The sequence below is a fragment of the Anopheles marshallii genome, chromosome 3 (assembly GCF_943734725.1).
Source record: "Anopheles marshallii chromosome 3, idAnoMarsDA_429_01, whole genome shotgun sequence".
In the NCBI taxonomy this organism is placed as follows: domain Eukaryota; kingdom Metazoa; phylum Arthropoda; class Insecta; order Diptera; family Culicidae; genus Anopheles; species Anopheles marshallii.
The window spans coordinates 69,108,938-69,128,971 of record NC_071327.1 but is presented as its reverse complement, the minus strand read 5'-3'; the positions used below and the strand labels follow the sequence as shown (position 1 = coordinate 69,128,971).

At 41.9% G+C, this 20,034-nt stretch overlaps 1 protein-coding gene across 1 annotated transcript in view; it reads left to right on the top strand.

The window, feature by feature from the left end:
• LOC128715735 (neuropeptide SIFamide receptor-like) overlaps positions 1 to 18,701 on the top strand; it is a 31,319-nt gene extending 12,618 nt beyond the window's left edge. Inside the window, exons 3-9 of the mRNA XM_053810647.1 lie at positions 7,637 to 7,784; positions 10,281 to 10,419; positions 14,458 to 14,564; positions 15,021 to 15,171; positions 16,239 to 16,351; positions 17,870 to 18,057; positions 18,234 to 18,701. Of these exons, the coding sequence (XP_053666622.1) occupies positions 7,637 to 7,784; positions 10,281 to 10,419; positions 14,458 to 14,564; positions 15,021 to 15,171; positions 16,239 to 16,351; positions 17,870 to 18,057; positions 18,234 to 18,701 (1,314 nt within the window). The remainder of the gene's footprint in view (positions 1 to 7,636; positions 7,785 to 10,280; positions 10,420 to 14,457; positions 14,565 to 15,020; positions 15,172 to 16,238; positions 16,352 to 17,869; positions 18,058 to 18,233) is intronic.
• The last annotated feature ends 1,333 nt before the right edge of the window (positions 18,702 to 20,034 follow it).

Sequence of the window (20,034 nt, the reverse complement as noted above, 5' to 3'; positions counted from 1 at the left end):
GGAAAAAAATACTTCAATACAGAAATGATATTTTAAATACAAACTGAGGAAAGTCACTTGACTGCACTACAAACGTTGTGTTTCTTTTCATCCTACCTATTGAATGAGCCAAAAATAATAATCATTATTCAAGCTTTCGGTAAATTTATCCACAAATATTGGAAAGGTATTCAATATGTGTCATTCACACGTTTTGCTCTATTTTAGAAATGCCGGCCACGTGTAGCACAACCGTTTATTTGACGAAAACATGTTTGTTCAAAACATCCCATGTAAAGTACCTTTAGTCATGCTAGCAAAAAATATAAAACCACTTAGAAAAGGCTGAACGAACTAGAAATATAATAAAATACTATTTGTAAATAGAACTGGTGCTGGTTGAAATACACAAACAACTTTTTTCTCACGGTGCTTTGTCGACATTTCGATTACGTTTCAATGCAGTATAAAATAGATTTACAAACACTTCTCATACTCCTGTTTTACACTTTTTTTTCTCACCAATACTACCGAAACATTCCCCTGTTGTTTACATCACAATATGAAGCAAACACACCTCTATACCAACCGTCACTGGACGTGGTTATTTTCTGCCATCGCTTAAGTTGAGGTGGAAAATATTAAATTTACATATTAATTTCCAAATACATTCAAACGTACAATCAGCCAATGAAGGTGGAAAAGCCAATCGGATATATGTTTTGTTAGTTGCGTTTGCGAACATTGCGTCAGCGGCAGAGATTATTTTTCGATTGCAGCAAAATAAATCTGTCAGTATGAGTTTGGTTGATTTTCGGAGTATTAAATGTATCCTTCCGGTTTCTTAGAAGTCAAGGTTATCATCTCGACTAGCCTCGCATAAAAATAAATATACCAGTGATGGATTATTTTTGAAACGTCGTTCGAATCCGCATTTGCAACCAGATATTTCGGTGCATCATGTAAGATAAGCACATAAATAAACCATATTGGCTTATTATTGTGCAACACTATACATTTATGCATTCCTCGTTGCAATGCAATATTATATGATTTTCAAGCCAAGAAATATTTTTTAAACATCTTCATGTTGTACAGTATTTGCCTGCCAGTTCCAAACCCAGGATGCAGCATTGATTGGATTTCTGACGACCCATCATCGTGTCGCTACTCATCGCGAGCACTCTCGTCTCGCTTCATTCCAACCCGCTGCGCTTCCCGTTTGAACTTCACTCAACCGCCTAGCTGCAGGCCGGCAATTGCCTTAACTCCCTAAGCTCATAAATATTATGATAAGGCAAATGAAATATTGCTCACCCGTACAACCCACACCACACACGCGTGTCAGTTCGCCGGTTCGCCGGTAACATGCCCGGTTCTATTTGAATGCTTCTATGCCCCACTCAGCACCGCTAACGGGCTGCGTGATCCCACGGCCAACTCTAGCCTAAATCCTGTCACTTACCTACCGTTGCGACAGTGGGTGCCGGCAAATGGCCGCACGCATCACTACTTCGAAGTAAGTTACCCGGTGGCAAATTCTCCCCGGGGACGGTTTGGGAAAGTTCCTTACAGTTACCTGCGCTTATGAAGGTTAACGACTTTTTCCCAACGACCGCACATCGTGACCTGAAGCACTCGCATCCCCACGCCCGTACGGTGATATTTATTGGAATGAACGCGTGGAATGTCGCACCGCAACAAAAAAAAAAACGCAAAAGCTCACCGGCTTAACGCAACCGCAAACGTGTGTTAAAACATTCTCAGCCAATATTTTCACCTTTTCCAGCCGCTCACCCGAGAAAAAGGTTCGCCTTCTCCATTTCAATGTTTGTTTACCACCTTCGCCAAACACCGTCGGCGCGAAGGTGCGCAAAAAGGCGAACCGTTTGCGAGCGAAAGGGGTTCTTTTTTCCCTTGCCCGGGCCTTCCGGAAAGTTGATGAAAGATTTGTGAAAAATGGTGTGAAGAAAAGCAATCAGTAAACATCGGAACCGACCGCAAACTCGCCCTCCCCCCCCCCCCCCCCCCCTCCCCTCCCCGCTCCACGTACACGCTCGATCAAGACTGGACGAAAAATCACGCCCCTTATGACTCGCGGCAAAAAGATCGTCCGGAGCGGCCTCTCCCCGCCGGGGTTGACGCAACCGCGAACGACCAAACGAACGAAAAAAGAGCTCAAATTTACCTTCGGAAACCGGGCATCTCGCTACGGCCCACCCGCGCATGTGGAAGAAACGTTTAACCACTTTCACGCTTCTGGTCACGGTCGAAGAAATGTATTTCGACGGATCGTTGCGCCTGCCCGTAATGTATGCGCGTTCGTGCTCGCCGGTGAAACATGCAATTGTAAACCCCCGAAACCTGCCAGTTGCAGTGTCCATTGGAACGGAAAATCTATTTTCCACACCACGGTTTCAACCTTCAATGTTCTCCCTGTTTTTTTGCGCCCAAGATGGTTTACTTCACAGTCAAACAAGATCGAGCGTGCTTCTTGTCGATTGTGTTGACAGACGATGGAGTTTATGCAAATAGAGCAGGATGGTGTTGCGTTAACAAGTGGTGTTTTTGTGATATCAAGTGGTATTCATGGCCAAACGCGCGTGTATGGCTCACCACTGTAATAATTGGAACGTTCCGTTGGAAATGAAATATTAATTAAATGCTGACATGATTAAGGAACGTTTCGGAACGAACGGCGCTACCCGGAACAACGTATTATTCCGCGTTATAAACATCAATCAATACACCATCAAAGCGCAATATGTTACTGTCACACAGTACCGCAATCCGCTTCATTATGCTAATTAACCTTTACACGATGAAATAACTGGCAAGGTTTGTCTACAGTATAGGGTCTATTTTGGCTAATTCGTAGCTGCCTTTTTTCTACTTTCAATTAACGTTAGACACTTGTACCGTCCTGCGGAAACATTCCCGGTGAGTGATATTGTAACATTCCCCCCAAAGCACCTGCGTCATTCCGCTGACAAATGACACGCAATACATTTACAAATTGATCTCCATAACCCAAATCCCTCTCCACGTCGTAGGACAATATTTCCGGCTCGTTGAACAAGATGCGCATATTTGGAAGATTGATACAAACGGACGAGATCCATCAGTTTTAAAAGCAAATTTAAGATCGCTTCAATAACAGCAACAACATCGTCGCTCTATCTACAGACCGTGTACTGCCGGCTGGCCGTTGGCTCCAACCGAATCCACCGAAATTAACTCCACGGCTGGCACTGGGTGGTCATTCGTTCGTCTATTTCGAAGGTGCATCCTGCTGCGACCGGCAGCCAATATCCGCTGGTGCCTGGAACGTATCGGAATTGAAATAAATTAAGATGCCGAAGAAATTGCTCGTGGAAATTAATCACTTATCGATCGGCCCGAAAAATTGGCTTCTGCAGAGCATCGACCTTGAAGTTATGTGGAAAGCAACAGCACCGTGCAGGCTGTACAGGCGAATGTATGAAAATTCAATCATAATCCTAATTTCTTAGAATTTGTGTCGGAATAAAAGGCAGAAAGATATTTTTTTGTAGAGAAAATGATGTTAAAAATACTCAAATCTAAGGCTTTATCCCCGAAAAAGGAATACTGGGAATCCAGGTTTTTCATTCCACTTTCGGGGTTTGCAACGACATACTGTCGGATGTTTAAATTCGAGCGTGTCGGATGTTTAAATTCTACCTGCTGTCTAACCGGTGCATCACTTCGGAACATTTCAATCTGCCGAATGAGTAATGAACCACACACCAAACGCACAAGAAACTCCATTTCTGCAACTCTTAACCTCACGAGGTCCGAGCTCAACCCACGGCCACCTACCGACGCTTTTAACCCCCGTCAAACACACAGAACAATCCGGCAAGCAACCACAGCGTCTCGTGTAGCTTTTAGCAAACCGAAACGCAATTGATGGTTATTTTTCCACCTACTGACTGCGAAACCACTTTCGACACCACGTGACGTAAAAGATGGAGCAAACTTCATTTACTCCTCTTATTAGTCCACCTCCACCCGGAGTCGCACAGCCCGGCAAGGGAAGAAAGTACAAAAATCCTTCCACCTTACGGTGGATACAGATTCCAGATGCTGCGCCAAGGTTTTTTAGCCTGCACCGGGTTGACCTTTGCCGTTTTCGCCTTACACTCCGTTCGCACGCAAAAGTTTAACGATGCAGGAAGTGTTGAGTTCTTGTAGCGATAAACAAATTACGACAATCACTTTGTCCTCTGACGGCATCGTTCCTGTGCCGCGTCGATAGTGCTACGGTGCGGCGATGCTGAGATCATCGTTTGCAATGTGTTCTGACATTATAGGAGACTCCTCCTTTGGACATGACCGTCGTCGACGAAACACTATGTTTGAATTTTTCCAGTTATTTCTCTACTTCCTTCCTGTTCCTAGTCGTGCAGGAAAATTGAACTTCATTTCGCGCTGAAGAAAGAAAAACATCCATTCATCCTTTCTTGTTCCATCCTGCTGGACCTTCCGGTTGCTACTAGCAACACGAAACACATGGCAATCGGAGGTGATCTATGTTTTGAACTATCTCCGGTACTTAGTAGGCGGTTTATCCTAGTGACTCTTCTAGCCAACACACACCAACCGGCACTGCGTGTAGTAGATGTGCGCTCAAAGGCTCCCCTCGCACTTCATTACGCCAAGCATCTCGGCGTTGGCTGTTATAAATGGTTTCTCATCATTTTTAGCACTCATCTTCACCGTCAAAAGCACTCCATTTATAAAGCGCTGGTAAACAAGACGGACGCATGTGCGCTTGCACACAACACCACGGTGTGTGTACATCCCGGGAAGAGTGGATTTGTATTCAGCTATTGTGAATGTATCTTACGCACGAGCAACATTCAAGATTGTTGCTTCGGAGGTAAATTCAATCAACGCTACCGGATGCACCGGAGTTCTTCACTTCATTAAGTTATGGACACTGGCAAACCTTATCGCAAGGCTTGAGCACGATCAAAGGCCGTCTAACGAAGGTCTAGAATCTTAAGAATACTTTGATTCAGATATAGTTTCGCTTGGTGAGACAGAATCGCATAGAATTCCGAGCTAATCAAACTTCAACATTTGCCGGATGCGATGAACTGAAAAGCATTATTAATGTATGTACTTCTTTGGAAAGGGCAAAGTTTAATACAGTCGAAGGCCAGCTACAAACCAATAATACCTAATAATGCAATATTCATTAGTTTCCAAATGCAACTTCATTGTTGAGACTTTTTTCATTAGCACTGCAACTATATCCCAACTTATCAATACTTTTCCGGACACGAGCTTTAAATTTCCATTTCTTTGGCCGATGATACTACTTCAACTGAGTTTTGGTTTATTTTATTGCATCCCGAAATGGTTTCTACTGGAAAGCTTCCGAAATCAACACGTGGCAACGTGATTTAGTAGGTTTTAGTAAGCCAATTACACACCTAGCGGATCAGTGGGCTCAACAGGAGGTACCGTTTGACGTACACCTGGCAGGAAACAGCTCGCCAGAAATTCGATCGATTTTGGTACAAGTGCAAAATTAAGAAACTCATTCTGACACCTCAGTGGAGTGGCCGCAGCAGACCGTCGACCGACGAGCGAAAACGAGACTTAATGGCATCGTTCCGTACCTTCCGGCTCGTGCCCGTGAAGCAAAACGTTGCATAAATCTTGAGAATGTCCCGACATTTGCCACATACCATTAGTTGTAATTTATGTACATTTGTAATTACATCCTGGTTCAGTTTTGGCGGGGGGACACCGCCACCGCCCGCTGTCCACTGGCTTTGCGTCGTCCAAAAATATCGCTGCCGTTCGCGATTATCCCCCGTTGGGCACGTTTCTGGGTTGGCATTTAGAACGTTTGCAGTAGTTCGGGAAGGTGCAGATTGAGCAGACGAATTTTGTTTTGGGGAGAAGAAAAGCCATTAGATAGTTGATTAAACCTGCTCACTAAGAACATAAATTCCTTAGTGTCTTAGTAACTTTTAAGACAAAATATTGTAAGAATTATTTTTTGGATTCGAATCTTATTTATCGTACGAACAAACCGAACGTGAAGTACATCCCTTGCAACGTCAGGCGCACCTTTAGCACCGCTCGCCAGTGCCAGGCAATCTCCATTTAAGTCTCTGTTTACTTAGGCAACTCGTCGTGTTTACCGAGCATTAGAGGAATATTTTCCATTAGCGAGCGAAGACTACATCAAGTGAGTGAGGCATAACATCAATTTCATGTCGAAGCGATTTCAAACAAACGATCAATGACGCTCGGATTAGATGGTGCCGAAGTGCGAACGATGACACCGTCCGCAAGTGTTTATCTACCTGTTAAGGAGCCTATTGGGCACATTGTCTTAGACGTGACCGTAAGTACTGTTACGGTGATTAAATGGACGTTAACCCGTCCCCACCGGATTGGTGATGGGAAACTTCACACCAGATTCGCGCCGAGATTTCAAAGTTTTTGCCGATTAATTCGCCTGATTATACGTCACAACTTGTTTATTAAATCACTTTGCACCGGAAATGAGGCGGTGGAAAGACTTTGGATCTCATGGCTTAGCATATTTTGTTTTATAACAAAAAAACTGTCAAACAATTTAAACAATTGAAAGGTTAGTTAATAGCACTGAAGCAGAATAGTCTGAGCAGTTCTTTATATTTTTTCCTTTAAAGTACTCCAAATATGGAAGGTAAATCATTACAACATATACTTGCAATAAATGTTAGAAACGCGGATAAGAAAAACTCGGGTGTTAGAAGAAACACTTAAAGAGATAACGCTTCTTTTTTTCCAATAAACGAAGCAGCTTCTAACGGCACTACAGCGAGCAAAATAGCGTACGAATATTTATGCATCACTTTGTATAAATTAGCAATAAAAATCAGGACTAGAAATTGATCTGCCCAATTTTTGCGGACCATACTGTGGTCGTTTCTGTGTCTGAGCAATAGTAACAGTGTGGGAAGCTGTGAGTGTGAGCATTGAAGCGGTTAAGCTGATATTATCGCTTAAGCTATGGAAATCTTATTAGCTAAAAACAAATTTTGGGCAAAGCGCACAGGGGTGGAACATTTATTACATCCTGCCAATCGCTCCAGTGCAACTAAACGACTTTCTAATTTGAATAAGCTGTTCCGATCTTATTTGATTTTCCAATTGAATAAACTCGGTTTCGGGAATAGCTACTAAGTGTAATATTTTACAAACAGTATATAAATGTAGTTTAATTGCTAATTAAATCTTTTTTTTGTAGATACGTTAATAATACTTAATTTAATTATTGTTGAGCATCTTTTAATTTAAAACCTTATTTACCCTGCCTTAAATTTGCTTTAAAATATTGCCTTTCAATAGCAACTTCTTCGACAAGGCTAAATTTACAGTGGAATGTTATCCGTTTGAGCATCTCTTTTATATTTTTTTTGTAAAAAATAGTCCACTCACTACGTCCCTAAATGGCACTTCAATGTTTTCCGTAAGCCACAAAAACCACCCCACCCCACGAGAGGCAACCCATCGGCGCTTATCTAGCTATCAAATACTGACCCATACAAATCACACCGGCCAGTGCCGGAACCTTCGTTCACCTTGCGTTTCCCCGTTTTCACACGCTTTCCTTCACTCGTTCCAGACCGTTTCGGTGACAGTTTCGGTGCTAACGCTGACATTCATCTCGATCGATCGATGGTATGCGATATGCTTCCCTCTGCGCTACAAACCGAGACCCGAACGTGCCTGGCGCTCGATTGCCGTCATTTGGCTCATTGGCTTCCTGTCGGGTAAGTGGCCGGTCGGGTCGGTAAAAATCGACCCTTAAGCTGGCTTCATCGTTGTCTATCATATCGCATCATCGCAATCTCCTGCGGTGTTACATCAATTGACATTTCACAATATTTATGATTAATTGTTAGCACGTTTACAGCACGGTTTGTTGAGTTTCTTTTCCCTCCTCCGATAACTGCTTATTGCATAGATAATGTATTAATTTCATTTTTAAAATAAGGCTCACACTCGCTCGGTACATTTTTTGGTCATTTACTATTTGTTTGTGCACCTTGCGAAAAAGATAGCCAACATGTGCTACATGGTTTTTCCCTGTTATGCAAATGTAGTTATCAACACTCGATGAAGCGGTCTCGAGCGAAAGGTCTACCAAAAACACACAAAATAAAACATAAAACCATCCCCAGCTCGATGCAAAACGGATTGTAAATGAAATATTTAACAGCCGAGCTAACCATTTCAACTTATTGCGGTACTGGAACCACACGGCCAAAACTTTGGAGTGGAAAAGAACAAAGCGACAAACCAGTTACACAAAAGCAAAGGGAAATTAACATTCCAGTTCGAGCGGCACCTCCCATAGGCATTGCGTTCCGCCATTTCACACGATGGTGTCTTTAATCTAATGCACCACCATCTGCCGCATAATCGAGGGTTGGAAAACATCATGTTTTGCAGCGGCATTCCATCCCCGGTCCCGGGCACTCTACACTAGGCAAGCCATTCGGACATCTTCAGATGGACAGATACAGTTGCGTTCCGGCTTCCCGGCCGCCGTTAGATTTTATAACCCCCTTAACGCACCCAGCAACATCAAACTGCGTGAGGAAATGCTTTCAAAAAACAGGGAACAGCTTTATCTGACAGCAGCATTTTGATGGTGGCACAAATTTAATCAATTGATTTGTGTGCACTTTAAACCAACCGAATAGCAGTTGTAAAATTGTTACTTTGTTTTCACGATATTAGACGGTTGTTTATCTTATTTCATCTCGTGCTGTTTCCCAATTTTTGTGACAACTTTTCTTGCCAATTTCGGTTTGTGGACAACCGGCTGATTGACCATTTTTAGCGTGTTTTTTGTTTTATTTTAAAACTGTAAAAGGGAGAGAGTGGAGTTTAAGTGGAAATAATCACGTAAGATGCTTCCATGTCTAGACAAAACAGCTACATCATTGCCATATCTATTTTTGACCGAAACAGCTCACAGTACAAGATTTCATGCAGGTCCCACCACACGAACAGGGAAAAATTGTTTTTGCAACGGTGGTTTCGATTCTCATACGTACAATCAAACCAAATATCATCTTTTTATTTAATAAAGTCTGTATAAATACAGTGAGGATAAGAAAGAACAACAACCGCTCGATACCTCTCACGAGGATTCCGATAAAGCTTGTCCCTTATTCGACGCCGAGAAGTTTCAGACCTGTCCAACTTAGACAGGAAACCAATCTTTTGCCCTGAAACAAGGGCCTGATTAATACTGCTGCTAAATACACAAAACTTTAGCCAAAAGGTACAAATATAATCCGACAGTAGCTCCTCCAATTCCCCGGCTGGAATCTGCTCTTGCTCTTGATGTTAAAGATTTCGGCATAAATAAAACCTCAATTTTGATTTGTCTATATTCTAATTCTTGTTGTTCCGAATGTGGTATCAGGCAGCACGAGAACTTTTTTGTAGTAGAACTTTATAGCAAGAAGAGCAAAATCCTTAAAAAACAAATCAATAAGAAGCAATAAGTGAATAATCATGATAGATTATAATGAATATGAACACAAAAGGTTTTATTTGAGTCTTTGAAATTTTCCATTTGACTGATAGGTTTTTTCACATGTTCATTCTATAGGGAGTGAATCGTTGCTGCTTTTAATTCTCACAAGACTAATGAAACGAAATACAGTAGAACGTGGATTATCCGGGCCCCGATTAACCGACGGACGGATTATCCGTGAATTAAAAAATGACAGCTAGTATAATTGTTTTGAATTCTTAACCGTTTAATCGGTTAACCAGAGAGGAACTTCAAAGTTTTCTAGAAAGAGTTATCTAGTTAAACTCCGTAGAAAATGTAGTTGTTGTTAATAAACAATAACTTCTAATATTAATATTAAATTAATTGCCATGGTTTCGTGGTATCGATATAAGAACGTGCAATTTTATGAAAAGGGAAGAAAACAACTAAACTGCACGAACTGGACAGCTTTGATAGACAGGGTTTTTAAACGTTTCAAATTAAAAACCCGCAAAAAAAGGCTTAGCCGGGCGAACAATTTCAATTACATTGCAGACCTCGGGTACGTGGTGCCATTTTTTTGTTCGTTTGTTTGTACTCCCTTTCATTTACTCGCTGCATCAACCGATCCGTATGTGTTTATGTCATAGCAAAGCACGTTTCCTTTAGCTGTTTTATTAAAAACTCACTTTGCAACTGCTCCTTCCGTTTTCTTCCATGGTTCGCACTGCGTATCGCTTACCACCTTCGGCAGACCTGCCCGAGTTCCTGGTGCTGACAACGAGACGCAAAAAGTTGCGCTTCGACATCAAACTTTTCACCCAATGTGTCGCAACGTGGGACAACGAGACGGAAAAAACTTTCTACATCGTCAAGTTTGTGCTGCTCTACACGTAAGTATGGGTTCGCCAGGGCGACACGGTTGCCCGTGGCAGAGCGTTTCCTGGTGAGTGATGGCTAACGAAAGTGTCGCTTTCCCGACAACAGTTGTGCCATTCCGCTTTCAGAACCAATAACATTCCATACCATTCTGGCCATCTTTCGTTTGCTCTTTTGCTGCTTGTATTCGTTTTCGAAGTGTCTAAATGAACTCTGGCGTGGATTGTGTTTACTTATTTCAAAATTTACTACTTTTCTTAATTAATTGTATGAGAAAATTTGAATTTATCACTAAAAGATCATTGGAATCGTGAGTAGATTCTCAAAACATTTTTTGAAGTTTATACAATTGTTATGTTTGAATTTTGAAAATAAAACTTAATTTACCATTTCTTATCAAACTTTATTATTTAATTATCTATTTCCATATTTCTTTATTAATTCAAAAGTATCAGAGGCGATGCCAAATTGTCAAGCAAAAATTCTATTTTATAATCCTTAAACTTTACAAAACGATGGTATTTTCAGCTCAATTAGTCTAAGTAATCGAAGGGTTATTTCATATGTACACAAGACTGTTATCAAAAAAACATCCAGACTCATTGTTCTTCAAACATTTATTAAGCTCTACAAATGACTTAATTTTTGGAGTGTCATGAATCTCTTAGAGTTAGTTAAAGTTTGAGTTCTTGAGTTACACTTAAACTAATTGAAGTTAGTTAAAGTTTTACAGATTTGTCACCCTCCAAATATTGCTTAATCTTTGTAGATTTATGCATTTTCATAACAATAAATCATGCAGTTTTGATGTACGGCGTGATATTTGATTCATATTCCCGCAGCATTAGTAAAAATATTTAACACATAAGGACACCATGCATGTATCAAACACAAACAAGAATTAATCATTCAAAACTTTTCCCATTCCCATACCTCCATTGCTTCGCCACACACACTCACATTACAAATCGGCTGGTAATCAGCCAGATTTACCTTTAATTGATACCAGATAACAGGATTAAACACCTTCACGTGTCAACTTTTTCGGCAACCGGAAAATCACGATCTTGGGCAAACAGCTAAAAAAGGTTTAGCCATACAATTGAACAACTCCTAATCAAACCGCACTCAACCTTGTTATCTCATGATCACAATTGCGTCATACAAGTTACTACACACACACACACATACAGATGAACATTCGTGCTAAGGTTTAATAATGTGACTTGTGCGTAATATTTATCGTTCGTATTTGTTACACACTTTGTGCCCAGCAATCGGTGGGCCCATCGATGGTCTTCCCATGCGATACAACAAATCGAAAACAATCTCACAATGTTTCGCTCGCCCATCCACCCACCCACCGGGACATGCGTGTGTGCGGCCGCCGGGTTGGAACGAATCAGCTATAATCAGCTTAGAACCGGCTTCGAGCGCGCCCATCTGTTTCAACGGGCCCCACCGATTGTGCAGGGCATTATGGGGCGTCCCATTGCCAGCAGGCTCAATCCGGTGTGTGATGGTATGAAAGATATCTTTTTCACATTCGATTTCGATACAACCGGCACCTCGCACGGTCGCTTCCGGCAGTAAACCGTCACGAGCAGAGGAAGAATGAACACCCACGGCCCACGGAAGGCAATGTACGAAGAAACAAAGATGGCCCCACCGTTCCATAGTAACGACAGCTTTGATTTTGACTCGTATCGAAGCAAAAAAAAATGTATCCCACCGGCGATGGCACCTCCCCGATATCGTGAAAAACACAAGCAAAACACACACACACACGCTGTGTAATCCCGGACCACACGGAGCACACGGAGTGAATTAAAGACGGAAGCGGTCGCTTACCGGAAAACGATAACGGAACGGGAGAAAGCCGTGCGAAAGGCTGGAGGGCAAAGTGGGTGAAATAAATTTGAAGACATACGGCCACGTTCGTATTCGAGCGTAGCGAATCCGATTTTATCCAACTGATAAACCTGGCAGAATTCTTATTCACTGACATCAACGCCCATCGACCGGGAAAAGCCTTCCGGGGCGAGGGGGTCTAACGCTCCCCGACCAGGACGCTTATTGTCTCACGCATACGCAACATCCAACCTGGCAGCTGGCAGCAACTTTCAACGAAAACAACAAATCTATGCAGAAAATCTGTACCCAATATATCCTGCCGGCATACACGGGACCACGGGAAGCGGTTCGCATTGTTTCACTGTCGACCGCCACCGCCACCGGATGCGGATGTTGGATGTATATGCGCGTTACGCTCTCCCACAAGAATTCTATTTGACATTCCGTTTCGGAACGAAAATGGAAGCATTTCCATGTACGGTGCCGCTCGCATTAACCAACCCCATTGGTGCTGGTATGTTCGTGCGCGCCCCTTCAGACCGCCAATTGTTCTAAACATATCGTTGCTTATTAGCGGCACGGGCGCGAGGGGTAATGGATTTGCCACGACAATCCGAAGAATTGCACACGTGACATTTTGCTGAACCCAATCATTTTAATTTCCCATCAGATTTGCGCATCATAGCACTGTATAGTGACACCCAGCGCACACGCATTTCGTGCACACGTGTCCAATGTATACCGCCCGCTTTCGTAAAGGGGTTGCCGGAAGAAGTGAGCTATGCGTGGTGAGGAAATGGGCACCTGTCGTCTGTGTTTGCAAAAAAAAACAAAAAACATTTGCCAAGGAAAATGGGCGGAAAGAGTTTGAATGTTTGGCTGAAACGGGTGATACAACGAAACAACCACGAGCTTACAGGGTTTCTCAAGCAGAATGGAAAGATTCCATGTCTACCTTCAAATGTTCTCCACTACAATGTAAACATAATCAAAGAATAGTTCCAATTTTACCAGTTCAAGCTAAATATCCCGTAAACAAGTATAATATTGACATGTAATCTAATAGATAAAGAGGTTTGAAGTACAAAGCATTATTTACTGCCTCATGTCAAAAAGCTTTGCTAAAGTGTTAATTTGCCAGGCTTTTCAAATCTAATCGATTCTACTAAGCTAACCTCCAGAAAGATGGAATATGTTTCACTTCAACTTACTAACACTCTATTGAAATGGAAAACCCTGTAATAGCTACATGTGCAATCAAGAGTAGCACGATGGACAGGTCTTTTCAAAATTATATAACTTTCACCTTAAAAAAAAAGTTAATAAAGTTGGACATGTTCAGAAAATTTTAGACAAAGTTATATAGTTTTTATTATAGAAATTTAATACATCTATTGAGATAAATTAGAAACTAATTGGCATGATGGTCATTCAATCCACGACAATTGACAATTTTTTTAATTTTCGGAAATTTTACAGCTGAATCAGTTTATAGCACCAAATCGAACCAAAAAGGTGAAAAATTGGTCAAAGCCCTTGGTGCATTCTTCCTTTGCCATATAAAACATTTGTTTTCAGTTTATTTTAATGTATTCTTTCAAAAAGTCTCCTTATTTTCTGAATAAGTTAAGAAGTCCACGAATGTAACTCGCCCAAAGAAAGATAAGATCGAACAAGGAAAAAAAGCGGTCTGCTATAACAGCGTATCTCGGGGGGTGTCTGTACTACTACTACGACTACGACTGCTACTATGGAACCCTTAGCGTTCATCCGCAATTTATAGAAAACATTCTTTAATGATATAATTCGCACAATATTGAATAAACCACAAAAGTCGTATTAATCCCATACTTTTGAACAGCACTGTACGTATCGAGATACGAAACAAACTTAGTGTCTTTCCGGGGCAAAAAAAACAACATGTCCGTGACTCCACCGGTTAAGTTGCCACACCAGGTCGCAATGTAAACATTACTAACCCCCCTCATATCCAATAATCATTATCACCATTGTTTATTGTTTTCATTTCACGTGACATGGTTGTCGTAGTGCAACGTACAGCCCCAAACGCAATATCGTGCGGCTTTCGTTTAATTCATCCCTTTTCGTCCCTTCGTGGCGTTGGTGGACCTTAGCGTTTGAAGCGTTGGTAAAAGTATTTACTTGTGTCTTCCGATTTCTCGCCCACATCTCCACAGCGTCCCGCTGCTATTCATGACCGGAGCCTATTTCCAAATCGTGCGCGTACTGTGGCGCTCGGACACCATACCCGGCCACCGGGAATCCCGCAATCAGCCGTGTGGCAGTAAGTATCCGTACGAGTTACGCTGTTAATTTCCGGTTCCGGTTGCGTTTCGCACAAAAACTGCGAAACCTGAATTTCGGCATCATTTCCCACAAGATCGTTTAGCAACCCATTTCTACCCTTAAGCGTTTGCTTCCCATTTATCCCGTGCGCTAACGCCACACGTCAACATTAGCTGGTGGCCAGCAATTTCTCTCCCATCCTAACGATGATGGGTGGGTAAAAAATCGACACTGCCATCATCCAGATTCCAGACCACCCTGTTAGGTGGGTCAGGACTAAAGCCATCCACACACACACACACACATAGTTGTGTGCTGTATCACACGTCAAGCTCCAACGATTCCTTCTCCTCCATGCGTTCTATGTTTGTTTTATCGAATAACGCTTTTTTTTTCTTCCTTTGTTGGTATCTCTCTCTCTCTTCCATTTGCTCGTGTGCTTTCATCCACACAGTGCACAGCACCAGGACGACACTCAACTGCGTGGGTAACACTAGCACCATGGGACAGCTGCGAGCACGCCGGAAAGCAGCGAAAATGTTGGTAGCAGTGGTGATCATGTTCGCCGGTTGCTATTTTCCCGTGCACATGCTAAACGTCGCAAGGTAAACATTAGATACGAATTGGCGCCACGCTACCGAGCCCATCCGAAGCGAAGATTAGTATACGAGTGTATGTTCGTAGGGGTATTATCCGTATCGCATGCATTAAAACAGAATCGGCAAACACAGCGAACCGTTGGTCGCATTGGTTAATTTTCAATCATTTCTTCATTTGTTGGGTATTGAAATAAGTTCCTACGGTTATGTTGGTAGACATTTCCGTTTAACCTCAAAAATGCACATAATACAGGCGAATCAATCAATATGGCTGATCTAGTAGGTCGAGTATCAGGACGAGAGTACAAAATGGCGGACATTATGAACGATGCATTGATAAAATTAAAGCAAAAATGATATTTTTCTCATAATTTTCAATAAATTTCCAATCCAATCGTACGTAGGGTTGTATACTAATGTTGCAAAACTAAAACAAAATTGAACTATCTTGGAAAAAAGAGGGTTTTGAGTTATGATTTCCACCAAGGTTTTTGAGTTGGAAAACATGGTTCCAAATGTCATGAAAACATGGTTCCATGATGGTAATTTTTATTTAGAATGCAAGGATTGTCTCAAAGCATCGTTAAAGAATGAGGATTAAACTCAACTAACCGCTTATCATCGTTTATAATAGCAATGGAAATGATCCAAAAGGCGCAGAATTGGATTAAGTTCAGGTACTTAAGACAGGAGAGATCTGGAACCGTTGTTTTAGACTTGTGATTGACTACTCCAGTAGCACATAAAATAAGCCTCGAGTAATCCCTGGATACTCGGAATCTCTGGCTAAACAACTGAGCTGATCATTCATGGTGAGAAGACCTTGCTCTGTATTTGGTGGGACCAGCTAGATGCGGTATATTATGAGTTACTAAAACATTAATTTAAGAATCACAGTAAATATCTACCCATGACAATTGATTCGTTATTGCAAAACTTCACTAAAAGATCAACTTTTAAGAGCATGAACTTATTTATATTTTAGGAATTTATATAAACTTTATATACCTAACTTTATGTTGTTAAAATGCACAAATAAATTCTTACCTGTGTTTGTTTCTAATTTTTTTCAGGTATACTATCGATATTGGACAGAGTGATATCGTGGCTGTGCTATCATTATTTTCTCACTGGCTCTGCTACGCAAACAGTGCCGTTAACCCTGTGATCTACAACTTCATGAGCGGTACGTCTGCACAACATCAATGCATTGTGTACATTAGTTTATCAATCGATTCTTTCGAAAAAAAAAAACGAAATAACTGCTTGCTGTCGAATTTTGAAGCAACTCCTACAACAGGTTTAACAGTCGGCCGAAGCCACGAGCAAAATTATGCCGAAAGTGTATCAACAACGGAGTCCGATTAAAAACGTTACTCTAAATACGCGTTACAAGAACAAACGTTCATATTGTCTTTTTTGTTGTAAAACAATCCTTCCACGCTTTTGCTGCAATCAATGCCATAACCCCAGAAGCATTTCGATATGCGCTCTTGACAAGCGTTTCCCTTTTTGGCGTGCAACGTACATTTTGTTTTATTCATAGCCCATAGGAGGACACCGACAAGCAGCTGGTGCAACATGTTCAACAACAACAACAAAAAAAGGGAGGCGTGGAGGGTGGGAGGAAAACAATATTCTGTCAGCGACATCATGGACCGTGTTTACACACTTCGTTAGACAATATTGTACGGGAACTGTACGATCGACTGCGTTGTTGTTGCAAAAGGTTGCAAAATCAATTATGTATGTACGCCCAACGTATCGCAGTGCTACGGGCAGGTTATGCCGGGTGGGTGGCCATTCGTTCCATCTACACTTCTCGCCCTGAGTGGGCTGTACATCGCGTGACACGATTAACTTTTGATCCTTCGTCCACTGCCGGTGGACACATTGGAATTTTGCATCGTTAAATTAAACACGCTTTAGAAAGCAAATGGTTCATGTTTTGCTTTGATTTCGGGGAAGGATTTGCCAATATGGCATTTTTTTCTTTGTTTGTTTCAGGAGGAATTCCTTTTAATTGCATCTTCCAAACACTGTACATACGGAAGTATTTAATTAACGATAGTATGCAGTTTACGTTGCAATTAAGGAGGTAGTACACTCTGACGGTTATAACGGAAGAAAATTAAGAAATTTAATGTTTTTTTTTAATATTTCTTTTTTGGATAAAGTTTTTCTGTTACAAATATATGGTGAAAATATTCACCAGCAGCTTATGCTGCTGTTTTCCGGTTACAAAGATAAATGCTGTTTGGCGGACTGTTTTAAAAGCCACATTGTTTATGCTAAATCAAAATCAAAATTTTTATCATAATACTTAACAAATTTTCTGTGCGTTAAATAATGAATAATTGAGAGATATTTTTAAAAAAGCAAACTTTTCATTGCAACAATAGACATAGAAGAACCTTTTAACAAAGAGCAAAAAGTTTAGTTTTAGTAAAGTTTTTTTCGGGGAAAAGTTTAGGATACAATAGACACTCTCAAGATCGAATTAAACCGGAACAAGTGTACTACCCCCTTAAAATGGTCTACCAAATGGAATTGTAATTGAAGGTGTATCAAAACATTAAATCAGTAACTCGTCCTCATTGTTTTCCAATGACATTTGACAACTATAAGACAATTTGCAACATTGCTCCACCTTTAGTACAGCCTAACAACAATTTAAAATATGTTCCGTTGACTTTCTTTTCAGGCAAATTCCGACGCGAGTTTAAAAATGCACTGGAAAAGTGTCGCTGTCTGAGAAGCTCGCACGCGTACGGTGGCCGCGTCGGTGGTTACGATGATCGTTCGCTCTGCCATACGGCCACGCGCTTGAACGTGAGCCCCAGCACTAGAAGCAATTACCATTTGGCCAGTGTAAGAGTTGCCAGATTTAAGGTTATTTCACGTTTCTTCCTTACTACCTTGTACTGTAGCGCACAACACATTCGCCGTCACTTGCTATTGTTCTCCTTCCACTTTGCGCGCGTGAACTTGTGGCGCGAGCAAAGATTTATAGTGCGTTAACGTTTCTTTTAATGCGTGGCCCGTGTTTCCTGTCTGCCATCCTACAGCAACACACCCAGCAGACGTCATTCAATGGCAGCCGCCATCAGCATGGTCGCAACAGCATCAATCATCCGGGCAGTTTGCAGCCACAGATCTCACCGATCTCCGTCGAGGAACGGTTGGCGCTCACCAAAAGCCTGGACGGTGAAACGCTACAGCTGACGAGCCGGAACAATTCGTCCACGCTGGGCGGCAATAATGGCAACGGTTTGGGGCATGGAAAACCCGCCAGCAATGGTAGCGGTGCCGGCAATGGCACCCAGTCCATGCACCACCACCATCATCATCATCGGTCTCATCAACAGCAGCAGCAGCAACATCACCACAAACAGCACGGCGAACAAATGCGACCAGATGGTGACGTTCTGGTCGATGAAGATGGTGCCGGTACGCAGGAACAATCTGTCACCGGGCCAACGACCATGCTAATGATAGTGAATAAGTCGAGCAATTGTAAAATCGGTGGCACTTGACAGGCAAAGCTGCACGTGTCCTGGCGGAAACCACGCCCGGACACCAAACCCTGGACGCAGGTGCAGTAGGAACGCGATTCTGATCCACCTTTGCGAAAGACGATACACTACGACCGGGGATTGGGCAACACTTAATAGTTTGCGCTTGCACGAGCGCACCAGTTTAGATAGTATTCCAAAGATGTAGGTATACGCGGAAGTAAATGTAGATTAACTATGACATCTTATGAACGCACGGTAAGCAGAATGTTGAATGAACCCCGTAAATTAATGTACTTTAATGTACGTCTACTAGCAGCAACGAATGAAATGGATAAGCGCTGAATCCATAACCACCAATTAACTACTTGCAGGAGTATCATCTACGGTCAGAGCTTATAAACTATGGAAGTTAAGTAGTACTACGGCTTGCGGCAATCCAATATTTACAACTATCCTACTCACTGCTAGTTAAATAACCCGGTGATTGCCTGTCGGATGATACTCCCGCAACATGGTTGATGGTCTGTTGTGACTGCATCACAATCGATACACGCGAGCACGCCGCAATGTACTTCCAAATCGATTGTGATAGTGTTCACCCAATTACTAGCATATATACTGTGGTACTCTCTGTGGGTCAACCACACTAAAAGGTGCTCGAGAGAAAGAGAGAGAGAGAGAGAGAACGGTTCTGCAGTTTGTCCCTCGTGGGCAGCGGGATGAACTGCACAACCGACCCATCCCGACATCCAAAGCTGTGCGTATTTTTATTCCACTGGAAAAGTTTAAGAGTATAGTATGTAAACAAATAAAACAACCCCAGAGTACCATAGACAAACTATCAAACATCTGTTATTTACGCTCGGTGTTGCACAACTCGAAGTTGATACGAGGATGATATAGAATGATACGAATTTCTTGTAAATATTGTTATAGTCAAATACATTCGTGTAACGATACCTGCTGTATAAATGATGATGATCCAACTATGCAAAGAAGTCAATAAAAACATACGATTCACGGACCACGAATGAGAAGGAGCTCCCGTGAAAGGATGAATTCAAGGTGTGATTGTCATGATCTCAAATGTTGTTTAGGGATGATTTGATTGATTTGATAAATCAGTGTTATCTTTTTCGAAACGATTACTAAAGGCGAGATACTACTCTATCTGTCGAAGCGTTGATGTACAAATGATGACAAAAGAACGGATTTCGCTTGCGTCAACTCACCTGGCTCGTATGAAATGAGATGATGAGATGATGATGAGATTTCTCATCATGAGTTATCAACAAACTGAGACAACTTTACTTAAACTTTTGCTGTGATGTAACCCGACACCTCCTACATG